Source organism: Lithobates pipiens, unplaced genomic scaffold (genome assembly GCF_037356315.1).
Source record: "Lithobates pipiens isolate NorthernLeopardFrog02 unplaced genomic scaffold, aLitPip1_a1.2 Scaffold_13, whole genome shotgun sequence".
Lineage (NCBI taxonomy): Eukaryota > Metazoa > Chordata > Amphibia > Anura > Ranidae > Lithobates > Lithobates pipiens.
This window is the reverse complement of record NW_027507718.1, coordinates 426,645,749-426,673,681: the sequence shown is the minus strand read 5'-3', so window position 1 is coordinate 426,673,681 and position 27,933 is coordinate 426,645,749. Positions and strand designations below refer to the sequence as shown.

The 27,933-nt window shown below is 40.9% G+C and overlaps 1 protein-coding gene across 3 annotated transcripts in view; it reads right to left on the bottom strand.

Moving 5' to 3' along the window:
* ARAP2 (ArfGAP with RhoGAP domain, ankyrin repeat and PH domain 2) overlaps nt 1-27,933 on the bottom strand; it is a 609,403-nt gene that overhangs the window by 163,815 nt on the left and 417,655 nt on the right. For 2 of the 3 annotated variants that reach the window (XR_013272356.1, XM_077477663.1), the window contains exons 23-27: nt 20,080-20,227; nt 19,920-19,988; nt 16,424-16,504; nt 13,207-13,324; nt 7,818-7,943 (exon numbers count right to left, since the gene is read on the bottom strand). Coding sequence is in view for 2 of the 3 variants with exons in the window: in XM_077477663.1 (XP_077333789.1) it covers nt 7,818-7,943; nt 13,207-13,324; nt 16,424-16,504; nt 19,920-19,988; nt 20,080-20,227 (542 nt within the window). In the remaining variant the exon portion in view is untranslated. The remainder of the gene's footprint in view (nt 1-7,817; nt 7,944-13,206; nt 13,325-16,423; nt 16,505-19,919; nt 19,989-20,079; nt 20,228-27,933) is intronic. The other variant, XM_077477664.1, reaches the window with a different exon arrangement.

Below are 27,933 nucleotides of genomic sequence, written 5' to 3'. Positions count from 1 at the left end.
GAACAGCTTATCCTTCAATAGAACTTGGCAACCTTGGCTGGCTTTTACACTCTCGCCAGAATATCAATTACTCATGAGTTAAATTTCCCTTATCCGTTACTCTACAGAAAAGAAGGTAATAGTAAGGAGGAAATAGAAGGGCTGTGTTATACATGTCTCTATTGGACACACACTGAACCTAAGAAAATGAACCCTAGTGCGATGGTACCCCCCCCCCCCATGACTACCAACCCCCTTTATCCTGTACCCCCCTTTCACCCTTCCCCCAATACATAACCTACCTTGTGTTATCACTAGTTTATGCGCTTCTCTATTTATCTCTGCTCTCCTTTTTTTTTTTTTCTTTTTTTTTTCTTCTTTCTTTTCGTTCTAATTGAAATACTAAGTTACAACACTACTGCTAACTAATTGTATCAATGTTTGTATACATACCATTGTTGATAACATGTATAATTCTATGCTAATTGTAAACCTGAATATACGCTCAATAAAACCTTTTTTGATTGTGAAAAAAAAATAAATAAATAAAATAAAATATAAATATAAATATAAAAATAAAATATAAAATAAAATTTATATAAAATAAATAAAACATATAAAATAAATAAACCCTTGATGACTGTTCTACATCAAGAACTGAGTGATCAAAGACCACTGATCACTCAGTTCTCGGTCTTCAGTGAGTAGAGAGCTCTGCCCATCCAGGGCTCACTGGAGCGCTGGACTGTGAAGGGGGGGGAGTGGCTAGCTCAGTCTTCCAGACGCTCACTGAGAAGCTGAGTCAGCTGCAGGTTCAGGTACCGGAAAAAGTCCACTGTTGGCTGAAAATGGGTCATGGTAAAATTAGGACCAAAATAGCTTTGGCCATGATTCTCTTTTACTCAAAGTCTGCAGCTTCACATAAAGTTCTGTTGTGTCTGTACTGTACATTATTTATAGCTTGCATTTGTAGGAAAACTTTTTCACATACATTAGTCAGTATTTTTGCTTTCAAGAGGAAAACATTAATGATATGTGAGTGGCTATGGGACATTTGTCATGTCTATTTCCTACTTTTTGGACATTAAATATAAACCTTAGTAAATAGAATTTTCAAATGCAGCCTTAAAATAATAGCTGTACTACCAGTAGAACTGTGGACTTTACATGTCCTTTAGGCCTCTTAGGTCTCTGTCAGGCCTTGATATATCATGGTTCTTACGTAATTGTCAAAGCCTCTTGGATGTTATTGATCTGCTCCTAAGAATGAGCTGTAGGCGCAATTGAAATGAATACAGGGAAATCTATCCCATAAGAGAAAAAGCATACTTAGAACGGCATTTAATAAAGACTTTTAGATACACTTTCAATAAATGCTTTACCACTTTAGTCGCTCTCAAATCCTCTTTTTCAATTACAGTTTAACAAGACAATATTCAGGTTGGTTTACAGTCATACATGGTATTCATTTTAAATCTGAAAATATATACTCAGCCTTTACATTTTTTTCAGTCTGTCAGTCATACAGTACACAGATGGTCTGTGAAATTATTAATGCGTTACCCAGTAACAAAGAAACGTATCAAATAACAAATGGTAAAAATAGCATGTTCAAAGCCACACGTTGTCATTTTTAAGTAGCTGCAAGTCATCTATTACGTTATTACTTTTAAACATTTGCTTCTTGCCCTCCAAAATGCAAAAGCCTTGAAGTAAAATTAATATAAATGTCTTATTAATACTAATCAGGAAATTTCAATGTCCTTTAGGTACCATTATTGGCTTTAATTTAAAACGCAACAAGAAATGTGCTAACTGCAGAGACAACCAACCAGCAGTCTTTTTTTCAATTTCCAGTCGTTCTAAACCATTAAAAGGTCAAAGCTAGTTTGTTTTTTTGGGGCTAACTTTGTACATCACCATTGCAAGTCAAAATGTATCTACTAACTCAGAATATAAATATGGATTTTGTTTAAAAACAGAATGTATTTATAATCTGTAACTTGTAACTGAAAATAAGGCCTCTTTTACAACGGTGCACTTTTGCTATGCTAGAATGCACCTTTTCAGTGCAACAAAGGCATGTAAAAATCATTCCCCTTTAAATCCTAAATAACTGTCCACATCAGTGTGTATTTTGAAAACTCCTGAATGCCGCATGAAAAAAGGAACTTCCATTGAAATCAATGGAAACACAACAAATGCGCATCAGACGCACAAAAAAAAGGCACCCATGCATTTTTGGTGCATTTTTTAAGTCATATGTCCAAACAACCAATGGCTCATCTTTGCTGTCAGCTGAGAATTTCTGTCTCCAAGCAGAATGTAAACAAAGGAGCCTGAAAATGAAAAAAAAAAAAAAAGTTGTGAGGCTGTCCCTCTAATCCATACCAGGCCCTTCGTGTCTGATATGGATTTTAAGGGGGATCCCACAGCAAAATACATGCTGTCTGGCAGGCGAGGAAAAAGGGGGACAAGCATGTGCCCTCCTGAACCATATCAGACCACTTGCCTTCAACATGGGGGGTTACTTTGTCGGGGGAATCCCACATGGCGAATCATTTTGTCTCCATGTTGATGAGCATGAGTGACTCTTCCCCAAAGCCCTAGCACAATGGTTGTGGGTGTCTGCAGGCGGGGGCTTATCGGAATCTGGAAGCCCCCTTTAACAATAAGGGGGCACACAGATCCTGATATTCTCTATGTGAATGAATAAGGAAAACATAGTACCCCTAACTCATTCAGGGAAAAAAATTTAAATGCAAATAAAAATACAAAGACAGGTATAAGATAAGTACCTTATTAAAACAATTTAAAAATTGTCCTCTGATGTACCTCTATCATCAGTCACATCGTCCAGTGATGTAGGTTCATGTCATTCATGATGAACGATGGCCATAGACCCACACAAAAACCCCCCCCCCAAAAAACACCACCCACTGACACCCGACTTCTCTGGTTGCTTGCCCAGCACAGCTCACCTCAAAGGCATGAGGTTCCCCTAGTGACATCACCAGGCGACCCCGTTCCCTTATAATGTCATTGACCAAAAATGGACATGTTCAGTGTGGGTGCAGCAACCATTGACCAGCAAATGAAAATGCATGCAAAAACACATGCATATTGACAGCTAAAATGCATATGTATTAAAAAAGTGTTAAAAAACACAACATGTGTTTTTTTGAAAAACACATACCGCATTTTTAAGTGCACCAGAGCCCTTAAGGTACTTAAGGTATAACTAAAGACAACATATTTTTTTTTTTGGGGATAGAGTGGTGAGTGGTTAGAATTTTATTATATTTATGAGAGCACAGGAAACTTTTAGGAGCAACAGTACAACGTTGACAATACAATACAAGCTTACAAAAAATATCTCCATTCATGCTGTGAATTATGCCTGTCCTTTGGCCACCTCTATCCACAACTTTATGGATTCCCTGCATGCACTGCAGCATCTTCGCTGCTGTTTAAGTTTTTAAATTTCTAAGGACTACATATCCCATGGTACCTTGCTGTCTGCAACAAGTGATTCTTGTACTGCCTTGCCTCCTAAAACGCCTCCTCTTTGCACCTCTGTGCCCAGAACATGTCCCAGAATTCAAGAAAGTAAATGTGTCTTCACGAACTATGTTTTCAAATTTAGAGATCATTCAGATTATTAGGAGTAGACTAGGAATAATTTAAATATAATGTGGGAGTAAATATATAATTTTACATTTTGACCATGAAAATCCACTTAAACACATGTTAGGACTACATAGCACCGCCCACTCTTCTCCATAACATGGAAGATATTTTCTAGTCCACAGAGATAGCAACAATGCTAACTTATAACAGTTCAGAAGTATAGAGCACAGGAAGTTACCAGCTTGCAAGTTTTCTGGCTGGATGAATATACAGTATACATATTTTGGCACTTCTCATACAGACAAACCAATTCACTTTCAATGGTATTTTTAATAAAATAAGAAAAATGTATTGTTAGATGCACACTTTTAAGGATTATTTATAAAAGATTTGTTGGATAAATGTCACACACATTCGAGCAGGCTGGACTCATTTTCACAGTATTAGTGTAGTGGCCAAAAATGTGGTATATTTTCTTATTAACGATGTTCGGAAAACTATGTTGTATTGCATTTTAGTCACTAGATGGAGCTGAAAATCATAGCAATTCATTTATGAAACATATGGGAAAATGTATCCAGCCTGCACTAATACATGTGACATTTACCCAATAAATGTTTTATAAATAGACCCCTTAGAGTCCATTCACACAGGAGCAACTTTGGATCCGACTTGAAGTCTCCCCAAGTTGCCTCAAGTCGCGCAACATGATAAAATCAATGTAAGTGAATGAGAGCCGTCTTAATGTACACTACTGAAGTCACTCCGACTTCAGAAAAGGTTCCTGTACTACTTCAATCCGACTTCTAGGCAACCTGTACCCATTGATTTCAATAGAAGTTGCCTCCAAGTCTGATCCCCTGTCTTAACTGAAGCAACTTTCCAGGAAGTAAAAATAGTTTTCTAGGCAAACCCCTCCCTCCCACAGAGCTGATTATTATGTGATTGGCCACTGGCAAAGTCCCCTGTCCTGGAAGCAACTTCAAGTTGCCTTGTAAGTTGCCTCAAGTCATGCTGTGATTCACACTCAAGTCGTGTCCAAGTTGCCTCCCAAAGTCTCGCTCAAAGTCGTGTTGCCCCTGTGTGAATGGACCTTAGTGTACTAAAACCATTTAAAGTAAATATTTAATTGGCAATGTTTGGCCTTTGGCTTGGATAGTTTACTGCATGGGTTTCAACCTCACCCCTCGAAGGATAGTCATGACTAGGCTCTGAGTTGCAGAGTGGAAACTGTTGGGGGCGTGACCTGGTCGGAGTCCAGGCTGAGGTTACCACTCTCACATTGATCCTAGGGACCATGCAGATGTGTGGCTATAGAGTTCCTTCTCTTTAATACTAGCCATTGCAGTAGCTGGCACAAGCTCCATCCTGTGCCAGCACTCCCAGTGGCAGATGCTTCAGAATTTAAACACAACTACGGAGAAGATTTTGCCATGCTTAGCTTAGTATCATCAGCAAATACAGAGATTGAACTGGTTACCCCATCCTCCAGGTCATTTATGAACAAATTAAATAAAATAAAATTAAATTAAATTACATTGGTCCCAGAACTCTGTGGGACCAGACTACCCACCCCTGACCATGCTGAGTATTCCCCATTTGTCACCACCCTCTGAACCCACCCTGGTAACCAGTTTTCAATCCATGTATTCACCCTATGGTCTATGCCAACAGACCTTATTTTGTACAGTAGATGTTTATGGGGAACTGTGTCAAATGCTTTTGCAAAATCCAGATACACCACCTCTATGGGCCTTCCTTTATCTAGATGGCAACTCACTTTCTCATAGAAGGTTAATAGATTGATTTGGCAAGAAGGATTCTTCATGAATCCATGCTGATTACATGCTGATTACTGCTAATGATACCATTTTCATGACTAAAATCTTGTATATAGTCCCTTATCATCCCCTCCAAGAGTTTGTATACTATTGATATTAGGCTAACTGGTCTGTAATTCCAAGGGATATATTTCGGGCCCTTTTTAAACATTGGTGCTATATTAGCTTTTCTCCAATCTGCTGGTACCATTCAAGTCAGTAGACTGTCAGTAAAAATTAGGAACAATGTCTGGCATTTATTTGAGTTCCCTAAGTATCCTCGGGTGCAAGCCACCCAGTCCCGGTGATTTATTAATGTTACATTTTCCAAGTCTAATTCTAATTCTGTTCTCTGCCAGCCATGAGGGTGCTTACTGTGATTTGTCACAAGGATAAACACTAGCAGTTTTGTTTACTAAAGCCCCCATATTCCTTCCTGAAGACTGAGGAGAAGAATAAATTCAACACCTTCACCATCTCCCCATGCTTTGTAACCAGATGTCCTTCCTCATTCTTTATGGTGCCATTATGGTCTGTCCTCCCTTTTTTACTGTTTTACATACTTAAAGAATTTATTGGGATTTTTTTTCTCTCTCATGTGTATTTCGTGTTTTATTTTATCCCAAGGCACTGTATCTTTGATTTCAATATATTCTGATCCAGAGGCCTGAACCAAGTATGCAGCACATGAAGCGAAGACAGAACTCATCCTTGCAGCTATGTATACTTGTTCTAGTACACGGATTCAGTCATTTGAACCACATAACAATTGGGAAATTTGTATTTTCAGAAGGAAAAAAACAGCAATGACAGCCTGGTACAGGTTTGCTTTATACCTGTTGATATGATTGATTGGTTTATATCAGCCTTTTGCAGTCCCTGTACATTATAGCACCTAGAGCTCAGTGAGTGGGGGGAGTCACACAAGGAGCCAATCAGGGGTGATGCAAAGGGAATGCTAACTGAAGAGGAGGGTGACCGAGATGACACAATCAATGTGCTGCTTTCCTTTTCACTGCCCAGCCCTATAGTGATGGTGGAGAGGAGACCTGTAAGTGAAAGTGATGCTGAAGCAGGTAAAGATCTGGTCTCCTCCCCTTACAAACAGGGCTGTGCTGTGTGGCAGAGCTGGGTAAAGCTTTTAAATACTGTATGCAATCACCCTACCAGACAAAGGCAGAACAAGAGGAGAGAAGACAGTGATGTATTATCCGTTTCTAATAACAGTTCTGTAGATCAGTGGTCATCAACCTTGTCCTCAGAGCCCACCAACAGGCCAGGTTTGCAAGATAACTGAAATACATCACAGGTGATCTCATTTTCTGCTCAGTGATTGCAGTATTCTAGTCTGCATCTCCCCCAAGGTAATACATAAAACTTGGCCTGTTAGTGGGCCCTGAGGACAAGGTTTATGACCACTGATCTACAGAACTGTTATTAGAAATGGACAATCCATCACTGTCTTCTCTCCTCTTGTTGATGGTCACTGCTGTAGATCACAGTATGAGGAATAAAGGAGGTGAGGTTGCAAAGTTTAAATTATGCTTAAAACTACACTTATTCTGTAATCCAACTCCCATGATAACAAAATACAGGAAAATTGTAATATACTATTCATTGACTTATACCAGTGGTTTCTAACCTTTTGGACCTCACAGACCACTATACTCATCATTTTAAATCCTGCGGACCACTAACATGAAGGTTACATGTCTACATAAACACAATGATCTGGCTCTCTGGTCCCCTACCCCTGGATCATACTGCTGCCTTATACACATAATGCTCCGGTGCTCTTTCCCCTTCCTCTCCCTTCTGCCCCCCCCCTACACTCTGCATCACACTGCTGCCTTACACAGACTCATCATTTGATTTCACCTCCTTATCCAGCCATGTGCTTGAGCTCTGTGCTCCCTTCCACAGTCTGCAATCAGCGATGCCATTGGATGTCCCCTCATTCTTCACCTCCTGCTCTCTGCACTACTCCGGACACATCCCTCTGATTTTACAGGAGTTGGAACTACAGAAGAGGCATCGGGTATCAATGCGAGCTCACAGTATTGACCGTCAGAGCACATTGAGAACAACAGTGGAAACACTGGGTGGTACACAGCCGCCACAATGTAGATTTGCAGCAGAACCCCTGTAGACCACCACAATTTTCTTGTGGACTATCATAGCATAGCATTCTGTATACTGTATGTGCAGAAGATGTGATAGACATAACAGTATACACACAGTGTGCAAATTCAGGCAACCAATAGCAATCAGAAATCAAAAATCAAACCAGAATAGCTGTAATGGGTCACTAAACTTGGGATAACTCTAGTCTTTGCCACAATTATATGACTTCTAATAGGTTTATAATGAAATAAAAATGTAACCCACCAAAATTAAGAAGATTTTCACGGGTGATAAAAGGTTTTACAACTAGGTATGCGCTTCCAGGGTCAGAGAGCATGCTCCATTCTAAAACGGTTTCCAATATCTTTTCCTTAAAATGCATAGGACGCTCTATAAAATAAAATATATTTTCTGCCATTATTAACAGGTAACTACAGTATGGAAAAAGGAGGAATATATAATAGGCCTGCAATACCCCTACTCAGCGTCAGGTCAACTCCACAGCTCTGACAGCAGAATTTTATAAAAAAAAAATACTAAAAGAAAATAAGCAGCTGTTAAAAACAAGTACAATGACAACAAGTAGTATAAATATAAAAACAGTCCAAACACAGAATGTTATAAATACTAAAACAGTGCTAATAATTAAAATAATAATATGGTAATATTATAAACCAGTGGCAAACCCTATTTAGAAATTAATATGTAGCAGATGGTTAAGGTAGAACAGTTCAAAGCATTAAAAGCATTCAGGGTGTTGGGGCAGTTCAAAATATCCGAGGTGTTAAAGGTAATCTATAGTTGTTATCCACCAGAGAATAAAGAGATCTGTATTCCACCATGTGCATCACACTCCCCCCGGGGGGTCAAACTCACCAGATGCCTCTAATATGCAAGCCTTAGGTTTGGTATATATCAGCTGCTTTAATCACTGGTCCTCATCAACCCAGAAAACGACCATTGCAGGGGCTCAAACACGTACCATAAAATACAAGAATAGTACTATATAGTGTAATTCTGTTTATTTATGATACAATTCACCACACAGCAGAAGCCCCCTTAATACCAGCTACGTACATCAGATAAATCATCAACATGCAAAATATAAATCACTCAGAGGGCGCTGTCACCATGTCCAGCCATCAGAGGACATAATGCATTCCTTTGCAGACACTGCAAGCACTTCCGGGTAGAGGGCAATGGCTGGTACGTGTCACATCCGGGATAGTGTGCTGGTCACCTGACCGGTTTCGTCATTCACTGACTTCTACGGAGGATATTCCTCGGATATTTTGAACTGTCCCTAACACCCTGAATGTGCTTTGAACTGTTCTACCTTAACCGTCTGCTACATATTAATTTATAACTATGGTGTTTTCCACTGGTTTATAATATTACCATATTATTAATTTAATTATCAGGTAACTACAGTATGTTGTGTATTTTTTTTTTTTCATTTATATTAAATCTGTGCTGGTTATGATCTCTAGTGGAACATATAGTTATAGGCACCATAAGGCACCTGGAGGTCAGTTCATTGAGCAGCTCTTAAAAAGGAAGTAAACCCTGATGGGTTTTACCTCCTCTTTTTTCCCCCTGCAAAGTAAAAGCTGAATGGGCTAGTATGATGCATACTAGCCCATTATGTGGCACTTACCTGCAAACGAAGCCCACTCTGTCTCTGCTGGAGGCCGCATCCATCTTCACCCCTCTTCCTTACGTGGCTCTGTGACTGGCCGGAGCCGCGTGATGTCACTCCCGTGCATTTCGCGCGGGATCCATCAGTCACAACACTTGGGAGTGAGGAAATCTTGTTCACAGCGCATGCACCGATTACATCATTGGTGCACTACAAGGTAAACATCTCCTAAACGGCGCACGTTTAGGAGATATTTCCACTACCAATAAGTAAGCTTTATTCTAGGCTTACCTATAGGTAAAAGTGACAATTGGGGGTTTACAACCACTTTAAGGGGGTAGTCACAAACCTAAAGGTTTACAAGCCGATTTTTTTCTTTCTTCTGTTAAATCTCTGAACATTTGTCTTATGGACACACAGAGGTGGTTCGGGAGCAATCACACATTGGGGCTGCTCTGTGTAAAACCACTGCATAGAGCAGGTAAGTATTACATTTTGTATCTTTAGTAGTGCTTTAATCCGAATGTGGTGTTATGGAATAGTGTGATCCTCACAAACAGCTTTAGTGTTTTTTAGCATTAATTTGTACTACAATAACATTTTACAAAGATTGTAGCTCATTATCATTAAGATATCCCAAGGGCATCATAATCTCAAAAACAGCACTGGAAACAAGGATCTTTACAGCTCAAGATACACACAACCATCTCTTCTTCCTCTGCAGGCTGTTGACTGGCAAAGCATATCTATTTTTTAATCTGAAATTTCTAAATTACATTTTTCAAGATAATGATCTTATAAGTTGGTTGGTGACAAAGAGTAGCCTGTATAAAGAGTGGTTTAACATATATGAGCATAAACCAATTTATATGAACATAAGCTCTATATGAAACCTGGACCTGGGATTAACCCACGGTCAATAAAAAAATGTGGAGGTGTTGTCAGTAGCAACCAATCAGGTTAGATCTTATCTTTCAAAGAAAAACACAAATTTCAACATATGTAGTTCCTATGAATTTCTGCCCTTTTAAAAAAGACAGACTTTTTACTATGGACAAGCTCTAATTTCATGTGTGTGCGTGTGTGTGTGTGTGTGTATAGGTGCAGGTATTTACCTGTCCTCCTTTGGGTCACCCTTGTCTCCACCCCTGCCCCACATTGCAGTAACCCATTTAATGCAAACTAAATGGGGCATTTGTCTGGCCATCGAGCCAAATCTCCAACACAGATCACTATTGCTGCTAAATGTGACAGCTTACTGCAGGGCTCCTGGTTGATTGAAAGTCAGTGGCTACCGACCTCCTAGGAACCAGTGATGCAGCATGAGCCCAGTTCATCTGCCGGCAGGGAGATTTCCACCCAATAGTTAAATATAAGCAAAAAAGTGAGATTGCCTGCTGACACCATTGATCAAATGTGGCCAATCCCCTTCTTGACAATGGCATCAGCCTGCACCCCAACCCCTTTGCTTTTGCTTACCATTGGTTTTAATTCAGTAGGTTGGAAGGCTTCATTAATCATGGTTATTGAATGATTTATATCACTGGATGATGTGATTAGAGATGGATATCTGTGGAGCCCAATATTTTAAAGAGGCTCCCTACACAGATGACTACAAGCACCACGGCTGGGTTGCAGGGAAGAGACTTTGGCCTCATCAATATGTGGACAAGGTGCTTTGTCTGCTCTTCTTACTCGCCTAAGGGTCTGGTATGGATTTTGGGGTGGGGGGACCTCACACTTTTTTTTGTTTTTACTTGAGTTCCCCCTTTAAATCCATACCAGACCCTCATCAAGGATAAAATTCTGGCATTCATCTTGAGATGTACTCCACATGGGTTTTTTTTGGTCATTTTGAAATAATAATGAAAAAAATTGTGTGGGGTACTCCCCAAAATCCATAGTAGACTAATCCGAGCATGCACTCCCCTTCCCTAAACCATCAGATGCCCTCAACATGGGGAGGGTATCTTACTTAATGGGGCCCCTAGATCCCCCCCCCCCCTGTGTGAATGAGCAAGAGGCACAAAGTACCCCTGGTTACATATTCATGAAACAAATACACCCCACACCTTGACAAGTCCAAAAATAAGTCCCAAATTGTAAATCATGTCATCCAGTGATGTAGATCTATGTTGATCACCACAAATGTTGACAGCTAACCCACTGAAATAAAAACATGCTGACTTGTGAGCTTGCAATGACTGCTTAGTGTGAGTTACAACTCCTGGGCCCCACATCTGAAGATAAACAAAAGGGTTTTCCTGCTGATGTCATTGATCAAATATGGAGATGACAACATTTGGGTAGTAACATCACAGTGGTTTATATTTCCCAGCTACTGCCACTCCTCCTCATGGTCTCACCCTCAGTTTGACAGTGGGGATGGGGAATTTTCTCCCCACTGTTACAATTCAAAAACTCCTGCCAATTTGGCAAATGGCTTGTACTTATGAATGAATAGCTAGGTGCTAATGAGCACCCTTGTATTTCATTGACAAGCCCTGCAACTTTTAAACTGACAGCTCATATGGAGGTATGGGTTAAAAGTTGCAGGATGTGGCTACAAAAGCCTTGGATTGCACCCCTCAGTCAGATGAACTTATCCTTTAACATATACCGGTGCCTCATTCAGGATAACAGTATAAATAAAAGAAACCCCCAACCACTTTGCTTACAAACAGAACTGTGGTTTCTCTATTGGATGCTCCCAGAGTTGTGACCAAATTAAAGAGGGGGGCAAAAGAGGCAATTTCTTCTGAACCTCCCTCCTCCTCCATGCCCACTAACCAGCTAGACACAATGGGGTGGGATATTACATCTTTATTGATGGAGGCTTCTCCTCCCTGTTATTATAAGACACAGGCTGGAGGGTTGTGACACAGACCACGACTGGCAGAATTCTGCCCACCCCATGTTATTGCCAAAAAAATATATAGATTTAATTTCAAATATAGATTTGTATGATAATTTGAAACCGTTTATAAGTATTAACGTGGTTGTAAAGGTAGTAGGTTTTTTTACCATCATGCATTCTATGTATGAAAGTGAAAAACCTTCAGTTTGTAGCTCCCCCTCGGCCCCCAATACTTACCTAAGCCCTATCTCGATCTACTGATGTGCACAAGACCGGGACTCTCCCTCCTCATTGGCTGAGATGGAGATTTCTCCTGCAGTCATCTTCTGCCACTAGAGGTCCTCAGTCTGATAACCAGCATCATTTAACACACTACCTAACTCAGCCTGATCTGTGCCCCCACAGCAAACAGCTTGTTATGGGGGCACTCAGGAAAGAGGAGGGTCCCAAAATGCCAGCAGGCAACCCAAGAAGCAGAGGATCAGGGATGCAGGTAAGTATGACATGTTTGTATTGTTGTTGTTTTTTTTTTTTTTTTATAAAAATGTTACATTCACTTTCATTGTTTATTTTTACTCAGTATTTCAAAGGCTATTTTTTAACATGTGATCAGCAGCAGAGGAATAGAACCTCCTCCTGCTTATGTTTCCCTGGAGACAGGCTGGGAAAAAGCTGTGTCATGTGACAGCTGTATATTGATTAGGAAAAAAGATATTTAATTTTTTTTATAATGAAAATAACTATAGTGCTATCTAGAAGGGGTGGTGTGAATCAAACAGCGTGTGTTTAGTAACACTTCAGTGTTATACAATCCAAAAAAAACACAAAGTAATATTTACACCAATGATGAGACAAATATACTCTCCCCTCTCTGCAAAATCCTAGACAATAAGGGTTTTATTAGTCTGATATTCTATTCTCCACTTAATATCCATCCAAATTGCTTGAGAGCACTCACACAATAATTTGCCCAGGGCCCCTGTTGACTTTAATATGCCCCTGGCCATAGTATCATAAGGAAAAAATTTAAAGAAAAAGTGCATTGTCTAAAAAGTTCTTATTTCTGATAAATTTATGTTCAAGATCTTATACATTTTGATTAAAAACTAAAAAAAAAACGTTAAATTTATGTTAGAAAATACAAAAGGATAACACACCCAGTTCCCCATGCTCGATGACTTCAAATGTGGTCCAAAACATTTCATTAGACAAAGTGATATTGTTTATACCAACTACACAGCTGGTAACCTCTGCAGCCCTCATAGTAGATGACACCTAAAAATGAGAACCAAATAATGTTTATTCTCTAGTGACATTTTTTTTTAACAGACTTTTACAGTATATCATTATAATATGTCCATATGTGTAATATGTTACTGAATCATGTCGAATTCAATAAACAAACAATCTCCCACTGATTTCTTATAATTTCAAGATATGACCAACGTCTGCTGCCATTACAAGAAGCAAAAGAATAATACTATATATACAAATAAATAAATACATGAAATATCCACATTATACCACATGTATTCATCCACTTAAAGTGGAACTCCAACAACATTGACTCCCTCCCCACCTATCCCCCCCCCTCATTTTTTTTAAAATTAAAATAAACATACATAGCTTTACTTGCAGTCTGCTAGCTGGTTTAGTGATGTCATCATTACTTCCTCTTCTTCTTTGGGGGTTGTAGGGGTGAGTAAATCATCCTAGTTGCCTAGAGTGGCGTTATTGTATTGACATGTGAATGCTGCTCAGTCTTGTACTCAGTACCATGAGCAAAACTGGTGTGATTACTCAACAGGCTGGGCTCATAGAAAAGGGGCTGAATGACACAAGTCGGGGTTTGCCCATAAAGGACTGCCAGTGCTGAGCCAAGTACAGAAGAATGAAAAGTGTAAGTAAAGCTTGGCAAACTTTTTATTTAATACTGGGGGGGGGGGGTAAAAATTAAGTTTAAATAAAATAAGTTCTACTCAAATGATATAATTTGTAATATAAGTGTAAAGAACTATCTAGACAAACAACAGATCAGAAGCTGCCTGTGGTGGACATATTAAAAATCAGTCCTGCCTTTGCAAGAGATACAAGAAGACAGTAGGTGATTTAGCCTACCAGCATTCAGCCCTATTGAAATATCAGATTTAGGAAAGACTAAACCATTTTCAATTTCATTTCTATTTCCCATCTGTTTGAAAACTATAGCGCAGAGTACAATTAAAGCAATCCTACTGCACTATATACACTCTATAGTGATAGTTACATAGTTAGTCTGATTGAAAAAAGACACAGGTCCATCTAGTTCAACCAATAAAAGGGAAAATAAAAACATTTACAATTCTATATACACAATCCTATACCCACAATTGATCCAGAGGAAGGCAAAAAACAGCAAAGCATGATCCAATTGATCAGCAGGGGAAAAAAAAAATCTTGCTGATCCCCCAAGAGGCAATCAGATATTCCCTGGATTTTTTAATGGAATGCAGAAAGCCTCAGATGTTCACAGGTATGGTATTTTCTTTGGCTTAAGACCTTTGAAATTCTAAGTAAACCAATACAAAATCGAGAAAGTGTTTTGATGTGTTCTACACTGCGTAAAAAGATACAGCATACACTGCAGTCCTTTTGATATCTATTACTTTAAACAATTTAGACTGCATCACCGCACAGTGATAATAATTAAGAAATACAGAAAAATAACAGTAGTTCAAAGTATTGCTAACAAATGTTATCTGCACAAACACAATTCAATAGCTGTTTGCAGAACGCTTCAAGTCTTCCCCCATACTGCCTTTATAACACATCCAGATTGGTGTTATAACATGTAAATGCACTATGATACAGCTACTGTTTGTTGGGAATTATCAGCAGATAAGCCAATGTTTGCACTATTTGTATTTAAAACAAAACTTCAACCAAGCTTTTCCACAATAAAAATGAATAGACCAATAAAAGATAATCTAAAACATAGCTTTAGATGCAACGTTTAGCTTAAATCCAGAGATTTCTCCCACAGTCCTTCTTTTCTTATACTAGATGTCCTACAGCACGTACGACGGGACTAGAAATAGGAAGTCCAATACACAGCAATGCAACCTTTCGCCGTGTAAATCCTTTCTGAGCATGCGCCATACTTAGTCCGTCGAACTAGCCTACTCACGAGCGGATTGTCTGCTGAAACCAAAGTCTGACGGACAATATTACGGAAATTCCGAAATACTTAGTCGGCCAGACTGCACGCTGAAAAAGTCAGCTGAAGCCCACACACGAGCAGACTGTCTGCTGAAATGTGTTTCGACGGACTAAGTTGGCTAGACAGTCCGCCCGTGTGTACGCGGCTTAAGCATTAACACACTTAAATCTGTCCAAACAAGAGTCTAGTAGATATCCCGGGGATGATAAAGTTTGAAACACAAAATCATAAATTATAATATAATAAATAAATATAAATAATTATAAAAAAAAAAAATAATAATAATAATAATAAAATAAATTTTCCCACAATTCACTACTGCTCAATTTTTCAAGTGATTCTAATTTACTATCGCTGTTTTCTAGCTGGTCTAAAACCACTTTTGATGTAAAGGGACACTTTTTGGTTGCTATGGACGATCTCCAGTTTCCAGGCAGAAAGAACAGTATATATCATATAAAACTGCATGCAGGGCATTGGACAAAGCACTAGTGACAAAAGGGATGTGAAATAATTTAATACAGAAATGTAATCTGTAAGATTACAGTGTACTGTATGTGTTATGAATTTTCACTGTTTTGAATTTGCCGCCGGGCTCAGCCCCCATGCGTTGCGATGCTCGCAGGGAATGGAGCCCTGCCACAGAGAGGGTTCGGGCAGAGGACAGAGTCCCCGGACACCACGGAGGAACATCGCAGGATGCTGGGGACAAGGTAAGTATACCGCACCAGGATCCTGCAATGCAATCCTGAGTGTGGCTCGGGGTTACCGCTAATGATGCTGAAATTTAATCCTGAGCCATGCTCGGGAAAACCGCCAGGAAGGTTAACCCACTTTTTAAACCAGCCTGTTCCTGGACAGTAACTAGAGAAGCAGCACATTGATGAACTTCTCTCTTTGTCACTCTGCTGTCTCTTCCTATCAACATACTTCTTGTCAGCACATGAACTGATTTACTCCTTATACAGCTTATTCCTTTCCAGCACTACTATTAGGGGACTGCAAGCAGCTGATACAAGTTCATATTCAGTTATTTACCCTGGTTGCATTTTAAAATACATTTTATGATGTATTAATAAATACACGGGTGCAAATACTTGAGTCTTTTATATGTGCCTGGAGTAAAATTTAGGCAACAGAGAGTATCAATATAGTAAGTTTCATTTAGACCTTACCCTAATAATAACACATGTGTTGGGATCTTTTCTTTCCAAATATACATCCAGCAGCAAGTCACCAGACTGGGGAATTAGAACCTGAAATAAATATCATTACATTATTCACAATATTATATATACTGTATATGAATAGAGACAGTGTGAGGATCTGCCACTATATGAATATAGATTACAAAGCCACAATGGCACAGAACTTGCATTAAGGCTTAATGCGAAGCTCCAGCGTGTATATTGTAAGCAGAGAATTCTGTGTTTTGAGTCTTCTCCAAGTTTTGAAATCCCGGATCAGGACCTAGAGTTTGAAAGCTCCAAAGAGTCTTAGGTGGGACAGAGCCTTCAGAACCTTCAACCCTGTGCCTGAATTTTGCTAGAAACCTGCAGCCTGTTCAAATGCACAGGTGTACAGGGTTATACGTCAGATCTGAGAATAGCTCAAGGCAGTTGCTGCCATTTGCAGAGAGAGTCTCTGTGTGATGGCATAGCTCCCAACTGTCCCTGATTTAGAGGGACTGTCCCTGATTTAGAGGGACTGTCCCTGATTTAGAGGGACTGTCCCTGATTTAGAAGGACTGTCCCTGATTTAGAACAATGTCCCTCTGTCCCTCATTCCTCCTCATTTGTCCCTCATTTTGGTCTGATCTATATAGTTGTATATAAAATGCACTATTTATCTTTAAAAAAGTGTTAAACATTTCATCCAATTTCTAAATTGCTGCATTTGTAAATACCAAAAGCCAATATAAAGGAATAGTAGTGGTAAAAAGCACTTGTGGTTTTAACCAATAATTTTTTGATTATTCTCCTTTAAAGGGGGCGTAGTAGGGTGTGTGTTCTATGCCTGAGGTGTCCCTCATTCCCATTTCAGAACGTTGGGAGGTATGGTGAAGATAGTAGCGTGCTCAGCCAGGAGGGCTGACCTTTTCAAGAGACAAGGCCTTATGTTGGGACTTTATGCCCATAGGACTGGGGAAGTCAGAGTCAGGACAGCTACAAAGTCTGTAGCCTGGATAGACTGAGAAATCTGAGGTGACTAGAGAGTCCACAGAGGGGGCCAGAGGGAGCCCTGTGTTCCTGAAAAGTGGGAGACCCAGGAAAGCTGGGAGAACCCATTCCAGTAGACATGTGCAGAATAGAAAAGTTTCATTTCGGATAGATTCATTATGTTACTAATTTAGTTTTGTTATGCAATTAGTTTAGTTTGGTTTCGGAATTTGTTTCATTTTCTTTAAATTTAATCTTCATTCAAATTTGTTTCATTTATTAATTTTCTAATAAATTCAAATTTTTCAGACTGATTAGAATTCAGATCGATCAAAAAATCGGTCGAAAAATTAATCGACTCCAACTCTGTGTGAAGAAATAGCTGGTTGTTAAGCAACAGGCTGGGAAGCTGCATCCTTAACAATCATGAGTCGTCATCTGTCAGTGGGCTTCCCCACTGAAAGATGAATGTAAAGGAAAATGCAATAGAAACATGTAAAAAAAGAAAAAAAAGGGCTTAGGGTCCCCCCCAGTCCATACCAGGCCCTTCAGGTCTGGTATGGGTTTTAAAGGGAACCCCACGCCAAAATAAAAAAAAACAGTGTAGGGACCCCCCAAAATTCATACCAGACCCTTATCCGAGCATGCAGCCTGACAGGTCAGGAAAGGGGGCGAGTGAGTTTAAAGGGGGCTTCCAGATTCGGATAAGCCCCCCACCCACAGACACCGACAACCACAGCCCAGGGCTGTTGGGAAGAGGCCCAGAGCCCCCCCTGCCCCAAAGCACCCACCCCCCCATGTTGAGGGCATGTGGTCTGGTATGGTTCAGACGGGGGGGCTGCACACTTGTTGCCCCCTTTCCTAACCTGCCAGGCTGCATGCTCGGATAATGGTCTGATATGGATTTTTTTTGGGGGGGCACGCATTTTTTTAAATTGTTTTGGCAAAGGGCCTGGTATGGACTAAGGAGGGGGGACCCACACCATTTTTTTTACATTTTTCTATTGCTGGGCAATTGGCAGCATTCTTTAGCTTTACATTCATCTGTCAGTGGGGAAGGCTGCTTACAGATTATGACTTATGGTTGTTAAGGACGAGGGTGGCCGACTTCCCGGCCCGCTGCTTAACAACCAGCTATTTCTTCACACAGAATTTGAACTGGTCGACCATTTTTCGACCAATCCGAATTATAATTGTTCTGAAAAGTTGGAATTCGTCAGAAAACTAATAAACAAAAAACATTTTAACTGATTTCAGAGAAATTCATTACTATTTGTTACTATTTCATTTGGAGCGTCGGATACATCCGAATCTCTGAATAACCATAAATTTGTCCGAATTTGTAAACAAATTGCACGTGTCTACTGTCCAGAGTCCAACATTTGATCTATGCAGTGAGGTGGGGCAAGCTTAGGCTGAGTAAGCCTGAAGAACCCAGGGTCTGAGACACAAAAAAAAGCAGAAGTGCTGCTGACAAGAGAACCAAGTGGCTTGGTATTTTCAGTTATCGGTTGTTTTTCTGAAGCTGGAGAATCCCCTGTGTAGGAACCTTTGCGATTTGAACTCTTTAAAAAAGCCTACTACCTTTGAGCTAACAACACCCATCAAAATATACTGTATATATATATATTACACTGTGTATGTACACTACATTTTTTACTACTAAGCATTTAATACACAATGGGGTTTATTTACGAAAGGCAAATCCACTTTGCACTGCAAGTGCACTTGAAATCTGAGAGGTAGATCTGAAATGAGTGGAAGCTCTGCTGATTTTATCATCTAATCATGTGCAAGAAAAAATGCATGTTTTTTTTTGCATTTTCCTTGCATGTCCCCCTCGGATTTATAGCAACTTTACTTCCAAGTGCACTTTCAGTGGACTTTCAAGTGCACTTGCAGTGCAAAGTGGATTTTCCTTTAGTAAATAACCCCCAATGCTTTCAAAACAATTTCAATACAGAGCATGTGGGGCTTTCTAATAACAAAGCCCAGCACTAGCTCTGCACTTTTATTCATTGCTTCATTATCGAACATCTAAAAAAAGCCATATAAACAAACTGAAGAGGTGTCCTTCATCTGCCTCATTCAACATTGTTTGTGTTCTGAATAGTGCTGAACAGTTTGATGTTTTAGTCCACTTATTCTGGACTTTTGCGGCATGGTGCCATTTGCAACAGCACAGTATCTCTTGCAGCCAGCAAAAAGTCTGCTTACAACAGGTGGTAAATATACAGTAACTGTTTGTTATAATTGCTATTTACCTGACCAAGGGAAAACATTTTTTTTTTTGTTTAACTTTGTATTCTTGAATATGAAGCTCATCTTGGAGGGTACAATTGTGAATTGTCACTTTAAAAAAAAAGTACTAACAAGTGACATACAGGTATTTTAGAGAAAATGTTATATTAAACACCAGGATATTAAAACAAATAAATGAGAGAAGATCTGGGAGACCATTCATTAGTTACTTAATGAGGGAACTTTTGTTGTATTAAGAAATCTTGGGTACCTGAGAATCATTCCACCTGGTAATAAAACGGTTTTCAATGTCCATCTGTTTGAGCTGTACTTCACTAACCTACACAAAAGAATGAAAAATGATATGTGGATTACAATGTTTTTATTATTTTTATTACAAGGAAGAGTGTAATCTGACATGGTTTACTCACATCAAAAATCTCTGCATAGAATTTAATCAGCTCCTCTACAACGCTAACCTCTTTGTCGTGATGTCCTTTGGTTTGAAAAAGGCACGAGGAAAACGCCTGAGCCAAAACACGTGTGTCCAGTTGGTTGACATCAGAGCATTTCTGTATTCTACAAACAAATGTTAATTAATTTTTAAAAAAAGCAAATCATGTAATTGATGTTTATTGCATGTTGATTTTTTTTTTTGTTTGTTTTTTTAATAAGCATAACAAAATTTTCCCCTGGGTTTACCCAATAAATACTCTCCTAAAACCTTATCCACACAAGCTTCTGGATCCAGAAAGGAATTTTATGCATATGTGGAGGGCCATTCAACTGAAGAGAGACTATAGACTAAAAGCTGGACGGAAACTACAAAACTACAGATGTTTGGAGGTCAAATATATATATATGTAGCGCCGGTACTCCTAATGAGTATGCGCTATGGGTTAACAGAATAGTGTTTTCCTGAGAAAAAAATATATATGACGAGACTTGCCAGGTCTCAAAGACTTTTTAACAAGCGGGTAGCAACAGAGTATGGACTTGCATTTCCTTATGTGCCCAGGGAAATCATGGACATTATTGAGGAAAATCATGAGAAGTGGTATGCGGAAGATGTCTGGAACTAGCTTAATGTTCCAAAGCCACTTCGTAAGAAGGCATTCTGCCGGGAGATGTATGAACGTTTTCAGGGATGTCTGCAACACTTGAGCTATGGTCGGCACATTTATGCGGACAAAGTGGTCATTTGCAGGCCAGATAAAGATAGTGCCATGTACTTTATCACTACCGTGGATGAACATGGAAGAGACTTAATTTTGCCAAAACCCCCGATTTTACTGGTGAACTGCTTTTGAACTGAGCCTTTGATTGCAAAAAGAGTTCTTCTCCAACTTCATTGCATTCAAAGAAAAAGGTTTAGACTTAGAAAAGAGAATTCTATTGAGTCTGGGATAGAATTCTGTTTTCAAACAAATAGTGTAATGTGTTCGTATTGGTGTTGTGTTTCTTTTTCAGGATTCACCGAGATCGTCTGTCAAGCTGCCAGAGAGTGGTTGGTGTAGATAGATAGGATTGGGTGGTATGTGTACATTCTGCTGATGTGAAATATTTTACTGTAGAAAATCTTAGACCTGTTATTACTCTTTTCCCTTTCTTTCCCCATCCCAACACCTTCAAAGGCTCAGGTGCTTAACAACATTTTTGTAGTGTTAGGAAGTTTTCTCCTTAGTGAGACGATGAGGACATTGTTCCAATGACCGAGGGGAGTGTGTAGCGCCGGTACTCCTAATGAGTAGGCGCTATGTGTTTAAATTTCGTTTTTGCTCAAAACTGTAGTAAGTTTTGGGGTTAATTGTGCTAAATTGTACTTTGGCATCAGTTTGATTGGGCTGTATTGAAGTTATGCCTGGTCATAGGTGGGATTGTACACCTGTGGGAGGCTTTAGAACGCAGTCTGGTTGGACGCATTGGGTACCAATCTCTATCTTGGAGCCAATCAGTGGGCACATTTGTCTCACTGCGTAATCCAGGAAAGAGTACTTAAGGTGCTGAAGTCACGTGGTTCTGGGTTTCGGTCCAGAATTTGTTGCTGACTCCATGGTCCTGGTCCTTCTGACCACTCACCAGAGCCCCTTATGGCCTGGGGGGAAGATCCATCTGTTTCCGAGCCTAAGAACTGGCTAGTTTGAGGTGCAGTAACTGGAAGGAGGATTCTAAGGTGTTCTGGTGCCATCTCGGGTTTGAAGAGGCCCAGCAACTCTACACGCGACCAGGGAGGACTCTTCAGTAAGAGAGCCACACACAAGGCTAGCTGCTCGGTAAGAGCCTGGAAGCTGAGCTGTCATGGACATTGATTGAATCCACAATTCTTACAGTATCACTGGACCGGCTGAAAGATTCTGGTACAGTAAGAAAAGTTCCTACTACTACCTTTCCAGTTGTAACAAAGTTTCCAACCAAGTGTGCATGAGAGACTTTGAAAAAGCTAGAATTACCTGTTGGCTGCTAAACCCAAACTTAAGGATTTATCCAACAGTTAAAGGATACAGTTGCGAGCGGCTGTTCCCTGGATTATGTACAGTGAGAGAGGCTTTTATTGAAGTCAGCAGTTCCAAACACCTAAGCTAAACTTTACCCTGATACGCTCTATTCCCAATTTAGAGACTGAGTTTGTTCAACTGTTTTATGCAAAATAAAAATCCTAACAAGGAATTCAAGTGTCGGTCTCTACAGTTACTGGGTCATCAACCCTGGGGACCCCTAGACAAGGACAATGAGTACGAGCTGGTGGAGGTAATCCTTAAGCCCAGAAAAATTCAGCAGCTCCTTCGGGTGTTAGTGCTATATATATATATATATATATATATATATATATATATATATATATATATATATATATATATATATATATATATATATATATATAAACCTATGGACAATATTATTCCTTAGTTTTTGGTGCCATCTAGTGGCCAAAACTGGAAATGGACTTGGATGATTTACCTTTTCATAATGTTGGAAATATAACAGGAAGTGACTGTGTTTACCTTTGATATTTGACCTCATTTACCCAGAATGCCAGGTGACCTACTCATGATCACCTTGTACTGAACAGCATGCTGGGTAGGATATAAAAGGTTCCTGCGTGGCCATCTTAAGTCTCTTCTGGATGCATGGTCTGCAGTGAGGACCTGTGAGGAGTGTCTCCAGAGAGTGCGGCCTACAACCACTGCGGAGCGCAGCAAAGATGAACCTGCTTCATCTGATAGCTGGAGAGACTGAGTGACCGGGTCAGGAAGGATCGAGGGACACCTGTCAGAGCCATCAGAGGGACCCAGTGCATCTTGTAGAATGGAGCAGTGTGACGGAGACGGCTGGCTAGAAGCAAGACTCAGGGCACCGGAGAAGAACTACTGCATTCCATCAGATCCAGTTGGTTGCATACATTTAGACTTCCATCCAGAGGTGTTGGGACCTTTAGTCCCATGGAGGAGGATCTAACAAAGACTGACATTAGGCAGGTCTAAAGCCTATTCCTCATTGCACTTTAGTACCGTGCAATACCAGAGGTAATAACCATTGGAGTACCTCCAGAAACAGTTCCAGGATCCCTGGAAAAAAAAGCTGCATTGGGTCCTCCCCCCTTTGGGTTGGGTCTCGCATGGATTTGGAGGGGAAATCCACACAAAAAAAAGAAAGCCAAATCCATACCATACCCTACATCGAGGGGGCATTGTTTTTTTTATTTTTAATAAAGGATTTGTCAAATCAGTGTGTTTTTTTTCATTTTGACACCTTTTTTGCTGAATGAGTAGGGGTACAATGTACCCCATACTCATTCACATGGGAGTGGGATCTGGGAGCCCCCTTAAAGGGGGATTGCAGATTCTGATAAGCCCCCCCCCCACCCGCAGACCCCTCAGCCACCATCCAGAGTTGTGGGGAAGAGGCCCTTGTCCACATGGGGACAAGCTGCTTTTGGGTGGGGGCAAAGCAGCTCCCCATGTTGAGGGCATGTGGCCTGATATGGTTTAGGAGGGGAGGGGTGTGAGCTCATCCTCTCCCCCCCCGACAACTGATGAGACATGGTAAGGACACGACGGCTGGCTTCCCGGCCTGCTCCTTAGCAACAGCTATACACAGTGTGTTTAACCACTTGCCGACCGCCGCACGACGATGTACATCGACAGAATGGCACGGGCAGGCATATGGGCGTACCTGTACGTCCCTGCCTTCCCGCGGGTGGGGGGCCCGATCGGGCCCCCCCCGGTGCCTGCGGCGGTCGGTATTCGTTCGGGAGCGATCCGGGATGAGGGGGCGGCCATTCATTCATGGCCACCCCCTCGTGATCGCTCCCGACGAATGGAAATGGTCCGTGACATCACTTCCTCTCCTGTAATGTAAACACAGGAGAGGAAGTGATGTAATCTCTCCTCCGTGTCGGTATTTTTCGTTCCGGCACCGAGGAGAGAGGATCGGTGAGTTGCGGCAACACGACACTACACAGTAGAACATGCCAGGCACACTCACACCCCCCCTTCACCCCCCGATCACCCCCCCAATTACCCCTGCCCCCCCAGTCACAGTGACACCAATTGCATTATTTTTTTTTTGCATTGGTGTCATTTGTGACTGTAATAACTGTTAGGGCAGTTAGGGTTAGCCCCCTTTAGTTCTAATGTACCCCCCTAACCCCCCCAATAAAGGTTTAACCCCGTGATCACCCCCCGTCGCCAGTGTCACTAAGGCTGGGTTCACATTGCAGTGGTTTATGAGAACGGATGTGATTCGCACCGCACTGCAGTGCAAATCACATCCGATCTCTGTGCGATTCGAGTTCAGCCATACAGATAGTATGGCTGAATTCGCGCCGCACCCGCCACAAATTCGCACGGGACCCTTTTTTTGGTCCGCAGCAGAATCGGATCGCATGGGTGTTCACACCATGCGATCCGAGTTTGCAGATCGCACTGCGATATGCGAACTGATCTGGGGGTGTCATTAAAATTTCACTGACACTCCCAGCAGTTCGCATAGGGCAGTGTGAACTGCCGCCGGGAGGCATGTGATGCGGGAACCCGCCGCGGATTCGTGGCGTTCCTGCATCGCTCCAGTGTGAACCCAGCCTAATAAGCGATCATTTTTCTGATCGCTGTATTAGTGTCACAGGTGACGCTAGTTAGGCAGGTAGGTATTTAGGTTAGCCGCAGCTTTTTATAGCGCCAGGGACCCCCATATACTACCGCATAAAGCCCCCTGATTGACCCCTTGTTAACCCTTTCACCAGTGATCACCATATAACTGTTACAGGTGACGCTGGTTGGTTAGTTATTTTTTTATAGTTTCAGGGCACCCGCCATTTATTACCTAATAAAGGTTTAACCCCCTGATCACCCGGCGGGTGTCATTTGTGACTGTAATAACTGTTAGGGCAGTTAGGGTTAGCCCCCTTCAGTTCTAAGGTACCCCCCTAACCCCCCCAATAAAGGTTTAACCCCGTGATCACCCCCCGTCGCCAGTGTCACTAAGGCTGGGTTCACATTGCAGTGGTTTATGAGAACGGATGTGATTCGCACCGCACTGCAGTGCAAATCACATCCGATCTCTGTGCGATTCTAGTTCAGCCATACAGATAGTATGGCTGAATTCGTGTCGCACCTGCCGCACCCGCCGCAAACTCGCACGGGACCCTTTTTTTGGTCCGCAGCAGAATCGGATCGCATGGGTGTTCACACCATGCGATCCGAGTTTGCAGATCGCACTGCGATATGCGAACTGATCTGGGGGTGTCATTAACATTTCACTGACACTCCCAGCAGTTTGCATAGGGCAGTGTGAACTGCCGCCGGGAGGCATGCAATGCGGGAACCCGCCGCAGATTTGTGGCGTTCCTGCATCGCTCCAGTGTGAACCCAGCCTAATAAGCGATCGTTTTTCTGATCGCTGTATTAGTGTCACAGGTGACGCTAGTTAGGCAGGTAGGTATTTAGGTTCGCCGCAGCTTTTTATAGCGCCAGGGACCCCCATATACTACCGCATAAAGCCCCCTGATTGCCCCCTAGTTAACCCTTTCACCAGTGATCACCATATAACTGTTACAGGTGACGCTGGTTGGTTAGTTATTTTTTTATAGTTTCAGGGCACCCGCCATTTATTACCTAGTCTCACTAGTGTACCCCTAAATTTAGGGGTGTCTAATTTCCAAAATGGGGTCATTTGGGGGGGTTTGTGCCATCTTGGCATTTTATGGCCTTCAAAACTGTAACGCCCTTCGAAAGCCTGAAGGTGGTGCTTGGTTTTCGGGGCCCCGTACGCGGCTAGGCTCCCAAAAAGTCCCACATATGTGGTATCCCTGTACTCAGGAGAAGCAGCAGAATTTATTTTGGGGTGTCATTTCACATATGCCCATGGCATGCGTGAGCAATATATCATTTAGTGACAAGTTTGTGAAAAAAAAAAAAAAAGTTTGTAATTTTCCCGCAACTTGTGGCAAAATATAAAATATTCCATGGACTCAACATGCCTCTCAGCAAATAGCTTGGCGTGTCTACTTTCTAAAATGGGGTCATTTGTGGGGGTTTTGTGCCATCTTGGCATTTTATGGCCTTCAAAACTGTAATAGGTAGTGAGGAGTGAAGTCAAATATTTACGCCCTTAGAAAACCTGAAGGCGGTTCTTGGCTTTCTGGGCCCCGTGCGCGGCTAGGCTCCCAAAAATCCCACACATGTGGTATCTCCATACTCAGGAGAAGCAGCAGAATTTATTTTGGGGTGTCATTTCACATATGCCCATGGCATGTGTGAGCAATATATCATTTAGTGACAACTTTGTGAAAAATTTTTTAAAAAAAATTAAAGTTTGTAATTTTCCCGCAACTTGTGGCAAAATATAAAATATTCCATGGACTCAACATGCCTCTCAGCAAATAGCTTGGGGTGTCTACTTTCTAAAATGGGGTCATTTGTGGGGGTTTTGTGCCATCTTGGCATTTTATGGCCTTCAAAACTGTAATAGGTAGTGAGAAGTGAAATCAAAAATTTACGCCCTTAGAAAGCCTGAAGGCGGTGCTTGGTTTTCCGGGCCCCGTACGCGGCTAGGCTCCCAAAAAGTCCCACATATGTGGTATCCCCGTACTCAGGAGAAGCAGCAGAATTTATTTTGGGGTGTCATTTCACATATGCCCATAGCATGTGTGAGCAATATATCATTTAGTGACAACTTTGTGTAAAAAAAAAAAAAAAATAATTTTTTGTCATTATTCAATCGCTTGAGGCAAAAAAATAAAATATTCAATGGGCTCAACATGCCACTTATCAATTTCCTTAGGGGGTCTACTTTCCAAAATGGGGTCATTTGGGGGGGGGTTTGTACTGCCCTGCCATTTTAGCACCTCAAGAAATGAGATAGGCAGTCGTAAACTAAAAGCTGCGTAAATTCCAGAAAACGTACCTTAGTTTGTAGATGTGACAACTTTTGCGCAAACCAATAAATATACAGTTATTGACTTTTTTTTTACCAAAGACATGTGGCTGAATACATTTTGGCCTAAATGTATGACTATAATTGAGTTTATTGGATTTTTCTAATAACAAAAAGTAGAAAATATCATTTTTTTTCAAAATTTGCGGTCTTTTTACATTTATATCGCAAAAAATAAAAATCACAGAGGCAATCAAATACCATCAAAAGAAAGCTCTATTTGTGGGAAGAAAAGGACGCAAATTTTGTTTGGGTACAACATTGCATGACCGCGCAATTACCAGTTAAAGCAGCGCAGTGCCAAATTGTAAAAAGACCTCTGGTCATTGACCAGCAAAATGGTCCGGTCTGAAAGTGGTTAAAGAGTAAAAAAACATAAAACGCAAACAAAAACACTTGAAGCCTATTACACGCAAAATGCAATCTGCTGCGGGAAAAAATGTAGCGCTGCAAAATGCACAGATGTGAATAACATACATAGTTAACATAACCATGTTAAATGGACTGTAGTGCGTTTCTACAAAACGCTAAATGCACTAAAAAAAAGCATAGGTGTGAGCGTAGGGTAAGAGAATATCTGGTGATGCCATGTGACTATGTGAATATTTATTAATTACTTTTGTATAATATTATAGAAAATAACAGTAGTTTCTTTTAACGTTTAAACTGTTTAAACTGTTTCGGTAAAACTGAATTTAGACTTCCTTTAATTTCTAATAGAATATACATGCCCCACTAAAGTTTAACTGGATTAAATTACACAGGGGATCACATATGTTTAGGTGCAGAAAATTAGGACAGCTAGTTGATCACGTGGAGGAAGGGATAAATAGCTGCCATGTGTATGCTCT